The sequence below is a fragment of the Diachasma alloeum genome, unplaced genomic scaffold (assembly GCF_001412515.2).
Source record: "Diachasma alloeum isolate Michigan unplaced genomic scaffold, Dall2.0 Dall_scaffold_00555, whole genome shotgun sequence".
NCBI lineage: Eukaryota > Metazoa > Arthropoda > Insecta > Hymenoptera > Braconidae > Diachasma > Diachasma alloeum.
In genome coordinates, this window is record NW_021680687.1 from 5,184 (window position 1) to 28,961 (window position 23,778).

At 39.0% G+C, this 23,778-nt stretch overlaps 3 protein-coding genes across 3 annotated transcripts; 1 reads left to right on the forward strand and 2 right to left on the reverse strand.

Moving 5' to 3' along the window:
- Positions 1-19,054: 19,054 nt before the first annotated feature.
- LOC107043199 lies at positions 19,055-21,505 on the forward strand. The gene is made up of 3 exons (XM_015264566.1): positions 19,055-20,074; positions 20,159-20,384; positions 20,943-21,505. Exons 1-3 carry the CDS (start codon positions 19,055-19,057, stop codon positions 21,503-21,505), a joined length of 1,809 nt encoding a protein of 602 aa, XP_015120052.1.
- Positions 21,506-21,731: 226 nt separating this feature from the next.
- LOC107043200 lies at positions 21,732-22,115 on the reverse strand. The gene has a single exon (XM_015264567.1). It carries the CDS (start codon positions 22,113-22,115, stop codon positions 21,732-21,734), a length of 384 nt encoding a protein of 127 aa, XP_015120053.1.
- A 135-nt stretch (positions 22,116-22,250) lies between these two features.
- LOC107043201 lies at positions 22,251-22,637 on the reverse strand. The gene has a single exon (XM_015264569.1). It carries the CDS (start codon positions 22,635-22,637, stop codon positions 22,251-22,253), a length of 387 nt encoding a protein of 128 aa, XP_015120055.1.
- Positions 22,638-23,778: the final 1,141 nt, after the last annotated feature.

Consider the following 23,778-nt stretch of genomic DNA (forward strand, 5'->3'; position numbering starts at 1 on the left):
GAGACACAGAGACACAGAGACACAGAGACACAGAGACACCGAGACACAGAGACACAGAGACACAGAGACACAGAGAGACAGAGACACAGAGAGATAGAGAGACAGAGACACCGAGACACAGAGACACAGAGAGACAGAGAAACAGAGAGACAGAGAGACAGAGAGACAGAGAGATAGAGAGACAGAGAGACAGAGACACAGAGAGACAGAGAGACAGACAGACAGAGAGACAGAGAGACAGAGAGACAGAGAGACAGAGAGACAGAGAGACAGAGAGACAGAGACAGAGATAGAGAGAGAGAGAGAGAGAGAGAGAGAGAGCGAGAGCAATATCTTTGCGCTCTTTTTTCTCGTAGAATGGTGGGGCGGGCACACACACATATGCTGCATATCACATGGATGTGCGCCCGCTTAAAAATCACTCCCCATTGGCCCACCCTTAATTGCCAATAACTTTTTACGGGGTGAGTCTGATCAAATAGTGCAAGAGGACTTTTCTGCTCAGAATCACCCCCTGATCCTAGGGTGTTCAGATGTACATGTACTTCTGAAACACCCTGTATATGGGCACCTCCCATATATATGGGCACCCCCCATATATGGGCACTCCCTACATATGGGCACCACCCCATATATATAAGTACCCCCCATATAACCCCCCATATATGGGCACCCCCTCATATATATGGGCACCCCCCATATATACCACTCATATATGTGCACCCCCATGTATGGGCACCCCCATATATATAGGCCCCATATATGGATTCCCCCCATATATGGGCACCCTCCTATGACCCTCGTGACCCTTAGCACTCCTATGACCCTCATGACCCTCAGCGCTTCTATGACCCTCGTGACCCTTAGCACTTCTATGACCCTTGTGATCCTTAGCACCTCTATGACCTTTAGAACTCCTATGACCCTCGTTACCTTTGAGACCCTCGTGACCCTCATGACCTTTAGCACCTCCATGACCCTTATGACCCTCAACACTCCTATGACCCTTAGCATTTCTCAGACCCTCGTGATGCTTATGTCCTTTAGCACCTCTATGACCCTCGTGACCCTTATGACTCTTAGCTCTTCTATGACCCTTATGACCCTTAACACCCCTATGACCCTTAGCACCTCTACGATCTTCGTGACCCTCAAGACCCTTAGAACATCTGTGACTCTCATGGCCCTCATAACTCTTAGCCCCTCTATGATCCTTTTGACCCTTAGCACCCCTATGACCCTCAAGATCCCTTAAGACCCTCCAGGGATGGGGGCGTCCCCTGAAGCTCTGAAGCCCCCGCCCCGCTCGCTTCGCTCGCTACCCCCTCCCGGTGTGACCGAGTGGGTGTGTACCCCTCATATACGGGCACCCCACCCATATATGAGCACCTTCTCCATATATGGGCACCCCATATTTATAAGCACCCTCCGCATATATGGACACCCCCCATATATGGACATCCCTCATATATCGGCACCCCCCATATATGGGCCCCCCATATATGGACATCCCTCATATATCGGCACCCCCCATACAGCTCCCATATATGGGGGGTGCCTTTATACGGGGAGGTGCCTTTATACGGGGACGTGCCTTTATATGAAGGAGTGCACTTATATGGGGGGGCTTTATATGAGGGAGTGCACTTATATGGGGAGTGCCCTAATATGGCGGAGTGCCCTTGAGACCCTTAAGCAGACCCTCCAGACGCTTGACACCCTCCAGACCCTTGTGATCCTCCAGACCCTTGTGACCCTCCAGACCCTGCGACCCTCCAGACCCTGTGATTCTCCAGACCCTGTGACCCTCCGAACCTAGGGGGTACTCCTGAATTTTTAAACATCCTTATTTTTTTTATTATATAGAGAGATTTTTCTAGCTTTCAGAGGGGGTCCCTGCATGTGTGGCCGGGAGATATTCCACCAATAAAGTTACACCCTGTATAGATTTTTACGTGAAATTCCATTAGAAGCCAATTACTTGTGTTCACCGTTTTATTAATAAAAATTACAGACTATTGTGTATATTGTGTCAGAGTGGGTTCCAAAGACAATATACTCATAGATGCTCGGGTAAATGTTCAATGTGCTTCAATTCACCATCGTGTATAGTTGAAGAGCTAAAAAAATGTTTTAAGTGTCATCGATCTTTTGCAAACGACGCTTGCTTCGATCATCACAAAGAGGGCTCATCCTACTATGGAAGACCAAGTGTTTGTTCCTCGAGACGCATTTGTCAAGTGTATGGATCCTTTGTTATTGTAGGGAAAAACTTATCACTGCGGAAAAAACTGGTGCTCAATATGTGGTAAATATCGGGAGCCTGGACATCGGTGTATTATGAAGAAGGTAAAACGGTATACAAAAAAACGAAACACCTTACGAAGACGAAAATGTGAAGCCTTTGTCTGTTACGATTTTGAAACACGCCAAGATGAGGAACATGAAGAGAACGCTGTAATGGTCAATTTACATATTCCAAATTATTATGTCGCACAAATATCATGCGAAGAGTGTGCAAACTTATCAGACGATAACGTATGTGAGATGGGTAAACGTTCTATACCTAGTATAAGTCCTTGTTATGTATGCCCTAAGCGTGAAGATAAGTATCGTGGGGATGATGCCGTTAAAAATTTTATGGAAGTAATTGAAAACTAGAAAAAATTTTACAGCAAAGTAATTTGTATTGCTCACTATGCTAAAAGTTATGATGGGCAATTTTTATTGCGCGCGGTCATGGAACTAAGAATACCAAATGTAGAAACAATACTCACAGGAAGTAACATCATGCTAATGCAATATGATAATGTCAAGTTCTTTGATAGCTTAAATTATATCCAAATGCCTCTGTCTGCATTTCCAAATACTTTTGGCTTAACGGGTTTATCAAAAGGCTATTTTCCTCACTTTTTTAATACAAAATAAAATCAAAATTATTTGGGTATTATACCCCCTATAAAAACTTTTGGAATACACGCATTACATCAGAAAAACATTACAGAGTTCGAAGAATGGTATGATGAAAAAGTGAGAGAAAATTATGTGTTTGATTTCAAAAAAGAACTGGAGCGTTATTGTGTTCAGGATGTTGTAATTTTACGACGATCGGCAATTCTTTTTCGCTCTTTGATATTGAAAGTTGGAAATATTTGTCGTTTTTCCAAATGTGTTACAATGGCATTATCGTGCATACAAATTTTTCAACTAAGCTATCTCAAAGACGATCGAAATAGGCGTTATTCCAAGGAATGGCTATCGGCTGACTGAGATACAATTTCGTATTGCCATTGAGTGGTTAATGTGGTTGGAAAAATCACTAAATATACATATTCAATACGCTGGTAGAGAGAGGGAATATGTATTAAATAAAATTAAGCTCGATGGGTATCAAGTCAATGAGAATGGGCAGAAATATGCATATCAATTCCATGGATGCCACTGGCATGGGTGTTATAAATGTTTCCCATTCAATAGAGATGAATTGCGGAGAGATGCTATATCATTAGCTGATCGTTATTTGAACATACAAATGCGTAATATAGAGATTCAATGCTATGACGTGGAGTTGATTGAAATTTGGGAGTGTGATTTCATTAGTCAGAAGGAAAATAATGCAGCATTGAGAGAGTACGTCGACTCCATTGATCTTCAAATGTTTATCCCTCTAAATCCTCGGGATGCCTTGTTTGGAGGGCGAACAGGTAACACAGTAACACCCTACGAGGTTCAGCACGGAAAACAAATACATTACGAGGACGATTGTTCATTATATCCATATGTCTTAAAGACAGGTTGTTTCCCTGTGGGTCACCCTGAAGTTTATTTATGGGATAGAATTAACCAGATTTGTCCCAATAACGATATTTCAAATGTTGAAGGATTAATCAAATGTCGCATGTTAGCTCCACAGAATTTATTTCACGCTGTATTACCTGTTCGCGCTCATGGTAAATGATTTTTTCCACTTTGTAGAATGTGTTTGGAAAATCAAATTTAGAATGATTGCTCACACTTTGCTATCTAAACGAGAATTTCTAGGTTCTTGGACGTCAATTGAATTGAAACTGGCTGATGATAAGGGCTAGAAAATTCTATTCATTAGCGAAATTTGGAAATATCACATAGTTAAAAATAATCTAACAACTGGGGAAGAGGGACTTTTCACATCCTACATCAATACTTTCTTAAAAATCAAACAAGAGGCATCGGGTTGGCCCTCTGAATATATTGATGAAGCATCGAAAGCCCGATACATCGCTGAATATGAGAAGGTGGAGGGAGTACAATTAGATCCCACAAAAATCGAAAAAATCCAGGCTTACGTGCAGTTGCGAAATTATGTTTAAATTGTTTATGGGGAAAATTTGCTCAACGTGATAACTTGACACAGACTTCAATAATTCAGAGCTCGGAAGAATGGAATAAGATTGTGGTTAACCCTGATAATCAAATAAAACCGATAATCATGATCATTTCAACAACAGCCTTACTTAGTTAGAAAAATATTCACGATGCAGAAATAGTTTCCCCTAAAACCAATGTCGTTATTGCAGCATTTACAGCAGCTCATACGCGCAGGAAATTATATTCTCATTTGGATGAAAAGAAAGAAAACGTTTTATATTTTGACTCGGACTCTGTCATATACAAGAGTAATGGTGAAGTTAATGGTAGACCGAAATTAGGAAATTTTTTTAGGTGACTTAACCGATGAGTTAGAGTATTATGGTAGGGATAGTTACATAAAATCGTTTATTTTCGGAGGTCCAAAATTTTATTCTTACATAGTAGAAAAACCTGATGGTAGTACTGTGGAATGTACCAAAATGAAAGGGGTACGTTTAGATATGGAAAACAAAAAAAAATTTTCAATCGATACGAGAACTTGTAGAAGGAACTCGAGAACCCTTTCGCATAGAATTCAGTAGTATTCGGAGAACAAAAAAATACGATGTGGTAACGCATGAGGAGAGTAAGATCATCTGTGCCACAGGCCCAAAACGCCGCTTTGAAACGCCCACCACAACTCTCTCTTATGGATATATAAAAAAACGCTTTGTACATGACTAACCGGTCATTTCTTATCGAGTTTACCTCGTGTGCTGATGATGAAGACTGACAAAGTAACAATGAATCACAATGATGAAAACAATTTTTTTTCTAAAGATTCTGATATAGATGTAAGTGTTGAACGTTTACAAACCACTATTTTGGAATTAGAAAAGTGGTTGCATGAGAAAAAAATGTAAGAAATGCGGAAATTGTAATATTGTTGAATGTAATGCATCAACAATTGGAAATTTTATCACAGAAAGTGTATGTTCTGGAAGAATGTTTACAATTAAGAAGAAATGTAAATAAAATTTGTAATAATTTCAAAACAATTCATCTCCAATGAAACTGATTGATTAACGTAACACTGCATTATTTTTATTATAAAAAACCATATTCCTCTCTTTATCATTTCAGACGTCATAATGGACTCCCGCTGGAAACATCCTTTCACGGCTATGATCTGCGGCCCTTCCGGTTGTGGTAAAACAGTATTTGTTGAACATTTCATCAAAGAAATTGATGAAATGTGTGCCGTCAAGTTTTCTAGAATAATTTTCTATTATACCGAATGGCACCCGGGATACTCCGATTATGATAAAAAAATTGCAGGTTTTCGTAAAGGTTTACCGAGGCCTGTAGATTTTAACGATAGCGCGGCCAAACTAGTGATACTTGATAATCTAATGCGTGAGCCTTCGAAGGGATCAGTTGTTGATCTCCTTACTAAAGGTAGTCATCACAAAAATTTGAGCGTGATTCTGATATCGCAAAATATACGTCATCAAGGTAAAGGGCAGAGGGATATATCTTTAAGTACAGGTTAGATCGTGGCATTTAAAAACCCTCGCGACCGTGCACAGATATCTCACCTGGCTAGACAGGTAGTCCCCGAGAACCCCAAGTTTGTTCAAGAGGCATATTTTGATGCTACGTCTCAACCTCACGGTTATCTACTCAATGACTTGAAGCAATCGACTCCTGAAAATTGTCGTTATCGCACCTGCATCTTCCCTTCTGACCTATATCATTATGTATACATTCCACGGAAACAGAATGGTATAAATAATGGTAGCTTGACGAGGAATGTACCAGTTGCACGAATCTAATGGCTAAAGAAAGACGTATCGTGAGCAATCCAGTTCGACATCCTTTTAGTACTAAAAACTCAGTATTATTGCAAACACTAGTTTACGCATCCCCGAAACAACGGAAAGCTATAATACAACATGCTGATAAAGCACTTGTACGTATTATTTCTGAATGCTCTTCAAATATTCGGAAAGGTAATATTCCTCTAAAAACGACTGAGAAACATTCCTTGAAAAAATACAAGTTGATTCTCAGAAAATTAATTGATAAGAAAAAGAACAAGAGTCTAGTACAAAAGAAAAAAATTATTAATCAAAAAGCTGGTTCATTGTTACCAATTCTTCTAGCTCCTATTATCCCAGCCCTCATGTCCAAAATCATTTAAATATGGAATACGCCAAAAAAGTTGTTTTACTTCCTGAAGATACCGTTAATCGGTATTCCTCACAGCCGCCAAGTATGGATTTTTCGAAACCTAGTAGTGTTGAAAACTCCTCATTGCCCTCTGCTCAAACCCCTGGTGATCCTGTGAGCAGGCTTGACAACGAATTGTTTAATATTTTGAATAGTATGAATCCGAGAGATGATCGCGCGAGATGGAATAAATTCTATGAAATTTTCACAAGATTTCTATTCCATATAAATAGCAATCGAGAGGAAAATGAACCAAACGTCGCAGAGATGGAAAAGAAATTATCCTCTGCAGATATAGTCGAAACTCTTAGTTACTCTGATGAAGCTATTGTTAGTTCAGTACCCAAGACATATCAGAGCAAAGCCGATGGATTATTAAAATATATAAAGACAGCAGATGTTTTCAAAAGACTTAGTTGGAATGCTCAAGGCGAGGTAACCATTGACGGCAAGAAAGTTCCAGGATCTAGCATAATCGATCTCTTGAACGATACTTTCAGGAAACGAAAAAAATTCAATCCAGTTGGCAGAACGGAATTTATTCGATTCTTCCAGTCCATCAATCCTCCTCGGGATTTTGTTACGAATCAATTATATTGGAATCCCTTATATGATCCCTCACGTCAACCTGCGGCAAGCTGTTAAACCAGGAGAGCAACTTCAACACCAGTGAAAAGTGTGCGAAGACAATTGTACGAATCTCCAGTGGACGATCAGTCTGATAAAGAAACATATCGTCTAGAAGGGAACAGTCGGTATAAGCGGAAAGCTCGTAAAACTCCTAAACATCTTAAAGGGTTACGATGGGAAAGACTATAGATGCCGCACTTGCTGGCGATTATTTTGATCCAACGAACCCTGTCTACTATTCAGGTGCATGCAGTATTTTAACCGAATATAAAAGAAAATTTCCAGAAAAAGAAAAGAAGAACTGGTTGAATGCTCAAAACACTTATACTCTCCACAAACCGGTTCGATACAAATTCCCTCGAATGCATTATAATGTATCAAGTATTGATCATGTATGGGAAGCTGGTCTTGTTGATTTACGGTCATTAAAATCATATAACGACAATATTTTGTATTTACTTGTTGTTATCGATGTACTCAGTAAATATGCCTGGGTGGAGCCTATTCGCAATAAATCAGCTAATGAAGTATTGGAAGGTTTTAAATGTATTTTTAAATGTAGTAATAATCGTGTACCTCTGTATTTGGGTGTATTGGGTGTCGCGGAATCCCGATATAAAAGCAGCAGTGGTTAAACGATTTAACCGTACATTGAAGGAACGCATATGGAGATATTTCACTTATAAGAAAAAATAAATATTTGGATATTTTACAAAAAATGATTGCTGCATACAATCATATAATTCACTCTGCTACAAAAATGATGCCTGTGTACTGTAACCACAGAAAATGATGAGGAGGCTTGGAATAACATTCAGAAACATTATAAGACTGTCAGAACTCGTGTACGTCCCTTTATGTATGAGGTGGGGGATTATGTTCGAATCAGTAAAGCTAAGACAGCCTTTCGGAAAGGTTACGAAGGAAACTGGACAAACGAACTGTTGAAGATTAAAAAAACTTACATACGTCAAAATATTCCTATTTATAAATTGAATGATTTAGCTGATGGTGATATAGACGGATTCTTTTACGAACCTGAATTAACTTTAGTAAATAAAAATATAGCTGAAGAAGAGTTTGAGGTTGAACGTATAATACGTACTCGTGGTAAAGGAAAAAATAAGAAAGTTTTAGTCAAGTGGATGGGTTATCCTGAATCATTCAATAGTTGGGAACCAGTCGATAGTGTTGTCAATTTAATATGAGTGAATCCGATTTTTATATTACACTATCAAGTGATAGTTGTAAAGAATATTATCCTGGTCACATAGTCTCGTATTTTACGACTTATTTTCCGAGGAACATTACATTACAAGGTGAATGGCGAGTAGGACTTTGTGAAATTCATTTCCCAAACAGTTTCCACCATTTGGATGAAAAAGATGCGTCAATTTTTTTAGTGAAAACGCCAGTAACGATAAATGTATACCATCTGAATGTGTCATACCTCATGGTGTGTTTCAAGATTAAGATACTCTTATTCGGTGTATAAGCAGGGATTCTATGTCATCGAAACATTTTCAGTTTGATTATGATAAATTCACAAATTTTGTCATGATTAAACGTATTTGTAAATGGGATCAATGAATAAAACATGTACACAAACAGATTATAAATGAAAAGTTATCGAAAATATTAAGTTTTGACATTGTGTGACCAGGAATTGAGTTTTCTAATTCATCAGTCAAAGTAGGCAGGTACCCTGCTAGTCTAGAACGCGGTCTGCCTGAGAAACTTTTCATTTATAACGATATATGCAATTCTCGTATAACTGGAGCTGTGAAATCACCGTTGTTGAGGATTCTGCCTTTCAATTCTAGTATTTGTCCGTACGGATCAAATTTTACTACAACGTTTGTACCTTTTTATTTCCCATTGCTACATACATCATTTCAAAGTATCGAAATAGATATAAGGGATAAAAATATGCATTTGATACCATTCATGTACGGACCACTACACGTGACACTTCATTTCAAGAGAGTGGAACAAAATTTGCAAAGATGGCTCAATTCATTGCTTACTATGATAATCAAGTCGGTAGTGGAAACCATAGTGGAGGTTATGTTCAAGGTATATCTCATAATCATCAAAAGGGTTATAGTTTGGGGATATTTATAGGTGGTTTATATAGACAAATTAATCCATTAATTGACCAATCTATTCGACCCATCGCCAAAGAGATTTTATCGGCGGGGGTCAATAGATTAGGTGATGTCTTCACGAGAAATGTTGATTTGAAAAAATCATTGGAGAATCGTCTTACGGAGTCTGGTCACAGATTAAAACGAAAGGCCATCCTTACTATTGAAGACATGATGAATAATCCCGAGGAATATGAAACGAAGCGTAAACGCCGAAGCAGTCAGAAAGGTGCGGGACGTCACCGAGTGCGTAGTACAAAATTCAAGTCTAAGAAAACGAGGAAGAAAACGAAAACGGTGAAAAAAAAGAAGCCCACAAAAAAGAGGAGAACCAAAGCTGAATCTAAAAAACGCGACGTTTATAATATTTTCAATTCATCATAATGTCTCTTCTACATAGTCACTCGTGTACATGCGCGAAATCGGAATTGGATTTATTCAAAATACCACTAACCCAAACAGCCATCGAGGAATCGCATTGGACTTATTATAATCCTGTGGCTGCTTTGATAGATGGTGAATAATATATCGATCTTACTCACACCATGTTGAAGGTTAAACTCAAAGTTGTTAAACCTGAAGGGAGTATTGTTGATAAGGCTCCAGTTGAACCAGTGGATAATTTGCTGCATTCATTATTCAGTCAGATTGATGTACTTTTCAATCAAAAACCGGTGTTACCATCTAACAATACCTATCCATATCGTGCATACTTGGAAACTCTGTTGAATTATGGAAGTGATGCTAGGAAGACTCATCTCTTATTTAGTTTATTTTACGGTGATCAGCCAGGAACTATGGAAAAAGTTCCAATCACAGGAAAAAATGAAAACCTCAATACTACAGCAAATCTTATTGCCAAAGGTGAAACTTTAGAATTAATGGGACATTTGCATTGTGATGTCTTCAACCAGGAAAAAATTTTATTGAATGGCATTGAAATGAAATTGACACTTAATCGTTCAAACGATGCTTTTTGTCTAATGGATTTATCAAGAAATGCAAATTATAAAATACACATAATGGAGGCGACTTTATTTGTACGACGAGTTAAACTAAGCCCCAGTGTTCTATTAGCTCACGCCAAGACCCTTACAAAAACTACAGCCAAATATACTTTGACACGTGTTGATGTTAAAAGTTTCATTCTCAGCAATCGTATTCATAGCAATACTATTGATAATGTTGTTCTTGGTGCCCTGCCAAAACGAGTGATACTTGGATTTGTGGATAATCGAGGCTTCACTGGATCTAGGAAATACAACCCTTTTAACTTCCAGACATTTAATATAAATAATTTATGTCTTTATGTTGACGGAAAATAAGTACCTGGAAAACCGTTACAACCCTCTTTTGGGAACCCTTTATGTGACGCTGAAGCATATCAAACATTATTCTCAGGCACTGGAATTCATTTTGCTGATCATGGACATGGTATCAAACATATGCGATTTTCTTCGGGATACACATTATTTACTTTTGACTTGACCCCTGATCTGTCTGTCAATTGCTCATCTCATTGGAACCTGGTAAAAAACGGAAGTTGGCGAATTAAAGTGAGATTCAAAGAACCTTTATCATGCACTGTCAACTGTATTGTTTATACAGAATTTGATAATATATTGGAAATCGACTCTACAAGGCAAGACATCGTAGACTATAGCACTTGAAAAAAGTGGTGGGGGAGAACGATGTGAGGAGGAGTACAGAACAAAAAGTTAATCAGTTTTCGTTCAACAGTCAGCTAGTTAATATGACTGACGAACTAGTTATTAACATCCAGGCCTTTATTGGTCCTCAAGGAGAGTTTTTACCTAAAGAAATATCCATATTGTCAGTTGATCATCCATACAGTGATTCATGGGTGATTGAACCACCTTGTGGTTTTTCGGAATTAAATTGTGCGGTCAGAAGACAAAATAATTGGTTATGTGTACTAACTACTTACACAACTCAAGTCATATGTGGACGTCCGCATGAAAAGGGACCACTTTTCCACTATTGGACTTATTCATATGGGCGTATTCCTGATTAAATTTGGAACATTTTGAGAGGTCACACGTCTCGCTAGATGAAAAAACCGCGAAGTTATAGAGCTCCAAAGTTGGAAATGAAAAAGACATAGTTTTCAGAAAAACGAGATCAAAGTTCGAGGTACTATTATTATTAGTTCTACTCGGAAGTTGAATAGATGATGGTTTGAATACATAAAACATACCTTTAGAACCACAAATCACCGTGTATTAAGTTTAATTTATCTCTTATTCATGAAATAAAGAATATCTGACAAAGTGGTCGCTTTTCTCTAAAATTGGATTTTCAATAAATTAATCGGATTTTAAAAGAAAAACATGATTGTGTCGAATTATTTGACTAAAAAAAATGTAGACTGCGTTTGAAATCATTTATTGTCCCTTCTTTTAGTAATTATACTGTTTTATTGTCGTTGACAACAAAAATGAAACTGTTTTATTGTGACTGTCATGATTGTTTTTGCCAATTATAGGTATGGTTTTGTACCTTCAAAATTTTCATTTTTTGAGGCTTCTCCCATAGTTTTACTATCATCAAAAAGACCTAAAAAATTTCAGTTCAATTTTTTTTTCAATTTTATCATGTTTACCACGTCAAATTTCCGTTTTTCGAGTTCTTGACGAAATTTTTGGTTTCGGCGGAGGTGACTTATTGTTTGTTTAATTATCAATATGTATTTCCGACTGAAATTTTCTATTCTTCCGATCGAACATGGTTTCAATTAGCTCACTTCATCAAAAATGACTTGAATTGGCAAAAAAAAGTTGAAAATTGCAAATTGGATCCCCTTTCCCCTTTGTGTCTGGAAATACTGAATTTTCACATTAACAAAATGGAAGAAATGGAAAATGAAAAGAATTTGCAGAAACCGAACTGCGGAAATAAAAAATTCACGAGTCACGAGTGTCAAAAATGAAGGTAAAAAATGAGGGTCAAAAGTAAGAGTCACGAGAGTCAAAAATAAGGGCCGAAATGAGGTTCAAAAGGCAGGGTCTTTAAGATCAGAAATAAAATTCATGATCCAGGTTCACCAGGGTCATTAACGAGAGTCAAAAGTAAGGGTCTCCAGGGTCNAAAAAGACATAGTTTTCAGAAAAACGAGATCAAAGTTCGAGGTACTATTATTATTAGTTCTACTCGGAAGTTGAATAGATGATGGTTTGAATACATAAAACATACCTTTAGAACCACAAATCACCGTGTATTAAGTTTAATTTATCTCTTATTCATGAAATAAAGAATATCTGACAAAGTGGTCGCTTTTCTCTAAAATTGGATTTTCAATAAATTAATCGGATTTTAAAAGAAAAACATGATTGTGTCGAATTATTTGACTAAAAAAAATGTAGACTGCGTTTGAAATCATTTATTGTCCCTTCTTTTAGTAATTATACTGTTTTATTGTCGTTGACAACAAAAATGAAACTGTTTTATTGTGACTGTCATGATTGTTTTTGCCAATTATAGGTATGGTTTTGTACCTTCAAAATTTTCATTTTTTGAGGCTTCTCCCATAGTTTTACTATCATCAAAAAGACCTAAAAAATTTCAGTTCAATTTTTTTTTCAATTTTATCATGTTTACCACGTCAAATTTCCGTTTTTCGAGTTCTTGACGAAATTTTTGGTTTCGGCGGAGGTGACTTATTGTTTGTTTAATTATCAATATGTATTTCCGACTGAAATTTTCTATTCTTCCGATCGAACATGGTTTCAATTAGCTCACTTCATCAAAAATGACTTGAATTGGCAAAAAAAAGTTGAAAATTGCAAATTGGATCCCCTTTCCCCTTTGTGTCTGGAAATACTGAATTTTCACATTAACAAAATGGAAGAAATGGAAAATGAAAAGAATTTGCAGAAACCGAACTGCGGAAATAAAAAATTCACGAGTCACGAGTGTCAAAAATGAAGGTAAAAAATGAGGGTCAAAAGTAAGAGTCACGAGAGTCAAAAATAAGGGCCGAAATGAGGTTCAAAAGGCAGGGTCTTTAAGATCAGAAATAAAATTCATGATCCAGGTTCACCAGGGTCATTAACGAGAGTCAAAAGTAAGGGTCTCCAGGGTCAGGAATAAGGTTCAGACTTGGGGTCTGAAAAATAGAAGCAAGGACCAAACATAAGATTCAAAAATAAGGGCCTGATCTACGTAGGAATATCCATTTGGAAGCAAATTTCTAATTTATTAGTAAAAATGAGCCAGCCAGTTATGAAAAAAAAGCAACTGTCCACTTTTGTTATACAAAAATTCACTGAATATATGTGTGAAAAGATGTTCCCATCCACATGCGGACATAGACAAATGGAGGTCAAAACTAAGGGTCATACGAAAGATCAGAAATAAAGGTCAAAACCAAGGATCCGAGGGGCAAAAATAAAGCTCAAAAATAAAAGTCATGAAAGTCAAAATGAAGCTGAGAATCTACGAGGGTCAAAAATGAAAAAATGAGGGTCACGAGGGTCAAAAATGAAAATTTGAGGGTTAGGAGGGTCAAAAATGAAAAAACTGAGGGTCTCGAGTCAGAAATAAAGCTAAACAACAAGGGTCAGAACTATGGGTCACGAGTGTCAAAAATGAAGAGCAAAAATAAAGATGATAAATAAGGGTCACGAGGGTCAAAAATTGCAACCAGAACTAAAGGTTAATGCTAAGGGTCACAAGGGTCAAGATTAAGGGTCAGAAATAAGAGTAAGAAATTAGGGTCAGAAGCAAGGGCCAGAAATAAGGGCCTGATCTGCGTAGGAATATCCATTCGGAAGCAAATTTCTAATTCATCAGTAAAAATGAATTACCCAGTTATAAAAAAAATAATAATTGTCCACTTGTTATGATAAAAATCACTAAATATAAGTGTGATAATGTGTTCACATTCCCTGATGTACCATAGAATGCGATAAACTGTTGAAAAATCAAAAAATTCCTGGATTTTCTCAGGAGACGACAAAGTGGTCCCTTTTCTTTTTTCTCCAAAAAATCGAAAAACATACTTGTAATAGAGATAGAGCCATTTAATTTGCGCGATTCGACGTGGGAGGACCTGCAGTTCATTAGTAAGCAATAAAAAAAAAAGACAAATCTGAACCGTAATCAGAAAACTGCGATTATCTCGGAAACTAAATTCGACAAAGTGGTCCCTTTCCATGCGGACGTCCACATATACATACACTCCTTACAAGGCTTTACTGCCTTCATTCCTGCTTCACAAAGTCCGCCGAAATGTGGAGAGCTGGGAGGGATGAAGTATCACTCGCTCCTTTTCGTTGCGATGTTGGCCTGTACGTCAGGATTCTGGCACAATTCGTCTATGACTTCCCTGAGTTCGCGTTCTGCACCTTGGAAGGTGGTACCGTTGTCGCTCTATAAATCAGATCGTAATCTATGACGTGGTGTAAATCTGTCGAATGCAGCCAAGAATGTCGGTGTTGAATAGTCTGTCTCTAGTACCAAGTAGATTGCGTGAGTGACCATACACACAAAGAGCGGGATGTAGCCCTAGTGCGATTTGCATCCGCGTCCTGGAGTTGTGCGAGTGTCAACAGGTTTAGCATAGTCTAGCTCAGTGTGTGTGAAGAGTGGAAATGGTTCTGACGGACGAGCTGACATGATTTGGTGAACGGGTTGTGACGACGATTTCCAAATGATCCAAACGAAATCCAAAGTCCTCCATCCGCAATGAAAATCCTCAACAAACGTAACAACAAATCTTACAACAAACGTAAATGTAAGAAACGAAGAGGGAGAAACAAAAATATAACTGGAGATTGGGAAAATCAGAGAGAGAGAGAGAGAGAGAGAGAGAGAGAGAGAGAGAGAGTGCGGAATTATATCCAGCTAACTCGGGAGAAAAATCGGAGAGGAGAGTGGATTCGGTCGCTCGGTCTTAGGACAGGCGTCGCTAATATAACGAAACAACTAGAACTCCAATCAGAAAGAAAATCGAGCTAAAACCCTTAATTTTATAGAAAATCGGGAAATCCAAAAATAAAGAAACTTTGGTTGAATGGGGAAAATATCGTGCAAGTAGATATGCAGTGCCGGTTCTGGACCACCAAAACCGGAAGTGACGTCAGAAGAAAGCGGGAAATTTGAACTTATCACCAAACCGGAAGTGACGTCGTGGCATGAAATTCGAAAATTCACCACTAGAGGGCCGGCGAGGCGGGGGAGGGGGCTACGTGACCAACCGGAAGTAACGTGACAAAAGCGCGGCAAATTCGAATTCCACTAATTAAATATCACCAGGGTCAGGACTGGGTGAGTCCATTTGCCAATCAGAGCGCGGAAAATTTGAATTTTCGTAATGGGTTGCCACTGTGGATAGAATGGGTCGGCGTGAGGGGGTTGTAAATAGGGGCTTTTGGTTGGGGGATATTGTCAGCGAGGCGAAGATCGTGCGCGTGTGGGCGTGACGTTGGGAGTCGTGCACGCATAGCATTCGATGGGGCGTCATACTTAGTGGCAAGCGCCACCTGGCGATATGCGAGTTGAGTTTGAGGCAGGAGTGAGTCGGTGAGGTAGAGTGCTACTGGCTGCAATGCAATGCCACTCGCGGGCTGCTGATCGCTTCTCTCCAATTTCTGATTCTGATTCCTGATTTCTGATTTTTCATTTCTGAATCGTACATTATGATTTCTAAATGCTGCTTTCAGATTTCCGAATACTGCATTCTGATTTTTGAATACCGCATCGCGATTTTTGTGTGGTACTGTTTTTTATTTTCCAAGGATGAAGGCAAATTGAAAGAAATGCAGGCACATATTTTCCCATAACAATGCGTCAACATTTCTAGGATCGCGACGTAAATAGTTCCAAGATTTGTCCATACCCAATGCAACCTTGGAACGTGTTTATCCAAATTACGCAGTTTGTACTGCGCTTAAACGTCAACACGTGGAAGATCGGGACGTAAACAGTTCCAAGAATTGTTTACATCTAGTGGAATGCAATCTTGGGACGCGTATGCTCAAATTACGTAGTTTGTACTGCGCTTAAATGTCGATACTTCGCAGATTGCGATGCAAACTGTTCCAAGAATCGTTTACGACCAATGAAATGCAACCTTGGAACGTGTTTATCCGAATTGCGTAGTTTGTACTGCACTTAAATGTAAATACTTCCAAGGTCGCGACGTAAATAGCTCCAAAAATTGTTTACGAAGAATGGAATGCAACCTTGTAGCGCTGTTGCTTAAATTACGTAGTTTGTACTCCGCTTAGATGTCGACACTTGGAAGATTGCAATGTAAACTGTTCCAAGAATCGTTCACGACCAATGGAATGCAACCTTGGAACGTGTTTCACCGAATTGCGTAGTTTGTATTGTGCCCAAACGTCGACATTTCAAAGGCCGCGATGTAAACAGTTCCAAGAATTGTTTACGAACAATAGAATGCAACCTTGGAATGTGTTTATCCTAATTGGGTAGTTTGTACTGTACTTAGATATAAATACTTCGAAGGTCGTGACGCAAACAGTTCTCGGAATTGTTGTCAATCTACTGAAACATGTTCGTTCCTGTATAATTGCGTCGTACATCTGGACTAAGTGAAGAATTATCCGTTCCTATAGAAAATGCGCACATATTTTGAGCATTTCCTTCCGAAAGGTTTCTAAGATTAGAAAGACTTCAGTATTACCTGAACCGCTCTTGACCAATAGGATTCGCTGTATAGGATTATCTACGGAATTTTCTAGGGAAATTCTCTAGAAGCATTATCTTGGAATTTATCTGAAATTCTCAATGAATCGCTCCCGACCAATAGCATTCGTTGTATAGAATTATCTAGGGAATTCATCTAGAAGAATTATCTAGAACTGTATCTCGAGCTTTATCTGAATCTCTCTCCACCAATAGAATTCGTTGTATAGAATTATCTAGGGAAATCATCTAGAAGAATTATCTAGAACGCTATCTGAATTTCTATCCACCAGTAGAATTCGTTGTATGGAATTATTCGAAAAATATCTAAATCGGAAATCATCTGCAATTTTATCTGAACCGAACAAAATTATCTTAGGCCTTCCCTATAAAAGGCATGCTGTTTGCGCGACTCCGGTCAGTTCGCAAGTCGCCTGCTAGCAAACAAGGTTTCGTCGTGTGTGTAGATTTATAAGCGATCACATCAAAATGGATCCCAAGTCTTGCTTGAAAGTGTTGGAGAGGCTGCAGTTGGCATATAAGAGTGCATCTTTTCAAGATATTGATCGTTGGATTGAAAAGGGTCAACATCATATCCGACTTTACGAGAAAGCTTTGAAGAAAATTGAAAATCTTTCCGTTGCACAAAAATAAGGATACAGACAACAATTTCATTGCTCCACACATATTGCGAGCGATTCAAAGAGAAGAAGAAGCCACAGCATGGTGGAGCAATCGGTGTCCCATCGAAACCAAAAGATGAAGTACTCTGAAAGGATCTCAGAATCGGCTTTGAAGAACCGAATCAGAACAGGAGTGATCGTTAATCTGAATCACAAGGATCCTCAGTCTTTCCTGAAAGATGCCATATGTCTGGCAGTCGTTCGTTTGCAGTAAGCTCTACAACAACAAAGAAATATCAAGGCCAATGGAGTCCTCGCCTGCAAGTTTCAAGTGAAGAAGAATGGTGAAGTGATTGAAGAGACAAAATATTTCAACACCAAAAATCAGATCCTTTTACCTACTACCAATATCGAGGAATGGTTCGATCAGAATCTCACAGAACGACTGCTCGAAATAGAGAGAAAGGCTCAGAGTGGGAAGTATGTACCACTTGCAGCGGGCGCGAATACATTCATCTCACTACCTCAACACGTGCAGTCCAAGAAAGCAGTAGCGAACATCAAGAACAATGATGAGCATTGTTTTCTGTGGGCGGTGACAGCAGCGTTNAAATAGAGAGAAAGGCTCAGAGTGGGAAGTATGTACCACTTGCAGCGGGCGCGAATACATTCATCTCACTACCTCAACACGTGCAGTCCAAGAAAGCAGTAGCGAACATCAAGAACAATGATGAGCATTGTTTTCTGTGGGCGGTGACAGCAGCGTTACACCCAGCTACAATGCATTCCGATCGTCTAAAACTCATATCCTCATTACTCTGAGGCTGTTCTACCGGATGGAGTGACACATCTCAACTACACCGGCCTGGAGTTTCCGATGCAGTTGAAGAACATTCCGAAATTCGAGTGAATAAATGGACTATCGATCAATGTTTACAGTATAGATGATGATAAAGATATTGTACCTCTATATTTAAGTAAAACCAAGTCTATCTGGCCCACGATTCATCTCTTGTTGCTTTGGGATAATGCACAAATAGAACACGATACGCAACCCATATATCATTTCGCTTGGATTAAGAATTTGTCTCGATTAGTAAGTCCACAATTATCCAGTCATAATCATCATATAGAGTTTTGTGATCACTGTTTAGGCTGATTTGTCACAAAATCATCATACAAGAATCATGAGAAAGACTGTATTGAGATTAACAAGCACAGAATGGTGCTACCAGAAGAGGGTAAACATATTCTGAGTTTGACGAATTATCGATTTAAGGAAATGGTTCCATCTGTTATCTATGCAGATTTGGAGTGCATCTTGGAACCAACTAAATCTGAATGGTGTATCACAAGCACATCCCTCATAGTGTAGCGTTTTACTTGCATTGTGCTTTTGATGACACTCGATCACAATTCAAGATGAATCGTGGGCCCGATTGTATCAAATGGTTCATAGATGAATTGCTAAGAATAGCTCATGAGGTCGATACCTGTTTGAAGACAAACGTACCGATGGAGCCTCTCACACCTCAGCAAGCTTGGGACTTTGCTAATGCTCACGTTTCTCACATTTGCGAGAAACCCTTCGGTCCAACTGATAAGAAACACCCCAATCACTGCCACGTCACGGGCAAGTATCGCGGTCCAGCGCACCCGGGATGTAATGTCAACTACAAGAACTCTCACACAATCCCAGTAGTTTTTCATAACCTCTCCGGCTACGACTCACATTTTCTCATCAAGACTCTTGCAACACAATTCCCAGGTTCAGTAGATCTGCTCGCTCTCAATAAGGAAAAGTACATCTCCTTCACGAAACACGTTGATGAGACGGAGGTTCGATTTCGGTTTATTGACTCATTCCGGTTCATGGCGAGTAGTTTGCAGAAATTGGTATCCTACCTCAATGATTCAGACAAATCCATTACTCAAAAATACTGCAATGACGATGTGGAGAAATTTCAGCTTTTGACTAGGAAAGGAGTCTTCCCATACGAGTACGTGGACTCTTGGGAGAAACTCAATGACCCTCAGTTGCCTCCCATCGAGAAATTCTATTCGAAATTGAATGATGAGAGTGTCTCTGCTGAGGATTATGCGCATGCGCAGAGAGTTTGGGATGTTTTTGGCATCACATCCTTGGGTGAATACTCCGACATCTACCTGGCAACAGATGTCGTGCTTTTGGCGGAGATCTTCCAAAATTTCAGACGTACTTGTTCTTCGGTGTACAAACTCGATCCCCTTCATTACTACACGGCACCAGGATTAGCATTTGATGCTATGCTGAAATGCACTGGTGTCAACCTTGAGCTTTTCACCGACATTGAGATGCACTTATTCATTGAGAAGGGGATTCGAGGAGGGGTGGCTCAATGCTCCAATCGGTACGCTTGTGCCAACAATAAGTACATGGGTGAAAAATTCGACCTCAACAAAGTGACTTCTTATCTGATGTAGTTCGATGTGAACAACTTGTACGGAGCAGCTATGTCCCAATACTTACCTTATGACTCATTCCAGTGGGTTATTCCATCAATAGTTGATATCCATACAATTGTAGATGATTCGAGCAAAGGCTACATGCTTGAGGTCGACTTGGAGTATCCCAAGGAGCTCTTTGAGACCCACAAGGATCTACCACTTTGCCCGGAACATTTCGTTCCCCCAAATAAGAAAATCTCGAAATTAATGATGACATTGCTTCCTAAGAAAAACTGTGTGATTCACTATAAGAATCTCAAGCAAAGTCTGAATTTGGGGCTAAAATTGACGAAAATTCACCGAGTACTGGAATTCAATCAGGCGCCATGGCTGAAACCGTACATTGACCTCAATAAAGAATTGAGAACGCAATCGAGCAATGAGTTTGAGAAGAATTTCTTCAAGTTGATGAACAATTCAGTTTTCGGAAAAACCATTGAGAATGTCAGGAAACTGTTATGTCCAGAGAAGGATTTTAGCGTCGAATGGACATGTTTTAATTGTCACATTAAAATCAAAGCTAAAATTATTGAATTTTATAATTATTGGACGACGCAAAGTTTTATACTTTTACCTTTTTTTTAAATATAAGGGAAATAGGGTTTGATTTAGGGATAGGGCTTGAGTTGAGACTAATTTCTAATCAAGAAATTTGGAGTTGCACAGGGAATCAAGTTTGAAGTTAAATATATTTTGGATAACTATTCGGTTTACAAAAACATAAGCGTGATTTTACAGAAATCTATGTAGCTAAAATTCCAATCCCTGGAATGATCTGACGGATTCAAATTTAGGTTTACAAATTTTTGTTACTCACAAAAAGACGTGAAGTTGGTGACGAAATGGGAGGGGAGATATGGTGCCAAAGTTCGCATCGCTCAGCACAACTTCCACAGTTGCACCATCTTTGCTGATGATTTAGTCATTGTTCAATTGGAGCGTACAAAAATGTACTTCAACAAACCCATTTACGTTGGTTTCTCAATTCTGGATCTATCCAAAATATTCATCTATGATTTCCATTACGATTATACTAAACGAGAATTTGGTGATAGTGCTAAGCTCATGTATACGGATACAGACAGTCTTTTGTATGAGTTCAAAGTACCTGATATTTATGAATGTATGAAACGTGATATTGCTCGATTTGATACATGCGATTATCCAAGCGATAATGTTTATGGAATGCCGCTCGTGAATAAGAAAGTATTAGGACTTATGGAGGATGAGTGCAATGGAAAAGTGATGAGTGAGTTTGTTGGTTTGAGAGCAAAATTGTACACGTTTAAAATTCATGGTGATGAGAGAGCGAAGAAACGTGCGAAAGGAGTGAGACGGTCGACACTGAAAAGGATTACGTTCGATAATTACAAAGATTGTCTGTAGAATCATGAACATTTAATCGAGGCCCAGTATTTAATCAAAAGTAGTAAGCACGATGTGCATACTATACACCAGAAGAAATTAGCTCTAACCTGGGAAGATGACAAGAGACTACTCTGCTCAAACTCTCATGTTACTGTGCCATATGGGTATTGTAAATAAAAGAAAAAAAGTTCGAAAAATGAGTTTTTTATTATCTATTTATTTATTACAATGCATCCTTATCTATTCAGTTATTGTGTGAATTATCAAAACCCACCCACTTGACAAAGACTTTGTTTCCACGTCTTCGGAGTATTTTCTCCACGAGGTAAACGTCAGGATATGTGACCTTCGTTAACTCCTCCTGGTAGAATCCACCCTCAATTGGTTGGTCCTCATAGTCGATGAGCTTGAAGGTCACAGGATTGATGTTTACAACTTCACTTATCGTGAATATCTCCGTCGTCCAGTTGCGTGTATATCCTTTCTCGAATATATTCTTGTACTTGCTGACGCGCACCTTATCTCCAACCTTGAACTTGATTTTCTTTATGCGAGGAGTTGTGAGTTCTCTATAGATATGACGTAACAAGTACTTCTCATGAGCAGCAGTGACATCTTTAGGTTTCATCCGGATGGTGCGATGTTTGGTGTCATTATAGGACTGAACGAGACTCTTCACTATAGGAATTCACTGATATGTTTCTTGTAAGCTAAACTGTTTCCACATCTTCTCTTTTAGTGTGCGATTGAATCGCTCACAGATTCATGCTTTGAGATAACTAAAGGTTGAGTACATGGTAATCCCATAATCTTGCATGAGCTTTTTGAATTCGCTATTGTAAAACTCTTTGCCTCTGTCCACATGCAGCTTCTGTGGTACACGACCCTGTTCAAGTACGGAGGCCATAGCACTGCTCACATCCTTCCCATTCCTCGTCTTGGTCGGAACAGTCCAGGCATATTTCGAGAAGATATCGATAACTGTTAGGAGGTATTTGTAACCTCCATTCTCATGAGCATAGGCACTCATATCCACAAGGTCTGCCTGCCATGTCTCATCCACCCCGCGGACTTCAACACGTCGACGAGCATAATTCCTGCGAGCAGGTCTATGGAGCTCCTCCACTACTGTCGCCTTTTTATCGTCCATTCTCCAGTGCAATTAGACGTCTATCCAGATCACTAATTATTTCAGAATTGCGTAGTGCCAAATTCTGGTTAGTCGCTTCTTCTTTTCTTATTCCGTCCAATTGCTCGTTTATCAGTGAATATAAACCATCTATCAACAACTTCGTCTCATGTATGACGGAATCTTTTACTTTTATCAGCTCCTCGTTTAGACGTTGAATGGTCTCAGAATGACTGCTCAAACGTTCTTGTACTTCCTCCTCACTAACACCTCTTCGTCTCATAGTCTCCAGGAAATTCGCTCGAAATGATTCAATCATCGTTTCAATCCCATCAAGTCTACCACCCATGGATCAAGTCACATTATATATGAGACGAAGCTCCTCCTTCAACATACTGCGCAATATCTTCAAAGATGTAGCGTCATTCTCTTCTTCAGGATCCGCTAAATTACATAATCTGCGATGATCCATATCGTAGTGTCCATCAGGCGTGACTATTGATAGTTTTCACAGCACCAGTGCCCAACTGGCGTCCGAACTCGTCGACACTCATGTTTCAAATGATGGGATTATTGCGACTACAGCTCAATAAATAATATCAGCTTCACGTAATTCCTCGATTATTGACATAATTTCATTGGCGTGACTCATATTTCCGGCTGACTGTGATTTCATAAGCAGTCGAAGTCTATCCACCAGCTCATTAGGATCGTCCCAGTACACATAGTCAATTTTCCTATGTTTCGCTGAAGCAATTATATGATGAGGGAGAGCCGTTCCAGTTTTCTTAGATTTGATGAGCTCTTCAATAATGATACGATATTTCATCATGTTACTTTTTCGAAGAGCTCCATTTGGTGTGTACATTCGATGTACATTCGATGTGCATTCGTACTCCGTATGATATCACCGTAGGTATGTTTATCGGTTTCGGTTATGAGACTCATGTTGGGTGATTTCTTAAAGATCAATTCGATTAAACCTGGAGTCAGTGTATATTCCTCACCCTTGAGGGTCATTGAATCTCCATGGAACGTGACCAATGAATCACCAATCTTCATACCGCTTTTCAGGTAACGAGTACCAAATTCCTTATCCAAATCGCTATCTTCGCGCTCTATATTATAACGATCCAAATACGTTTGAAGAAGCTTCTGTGAC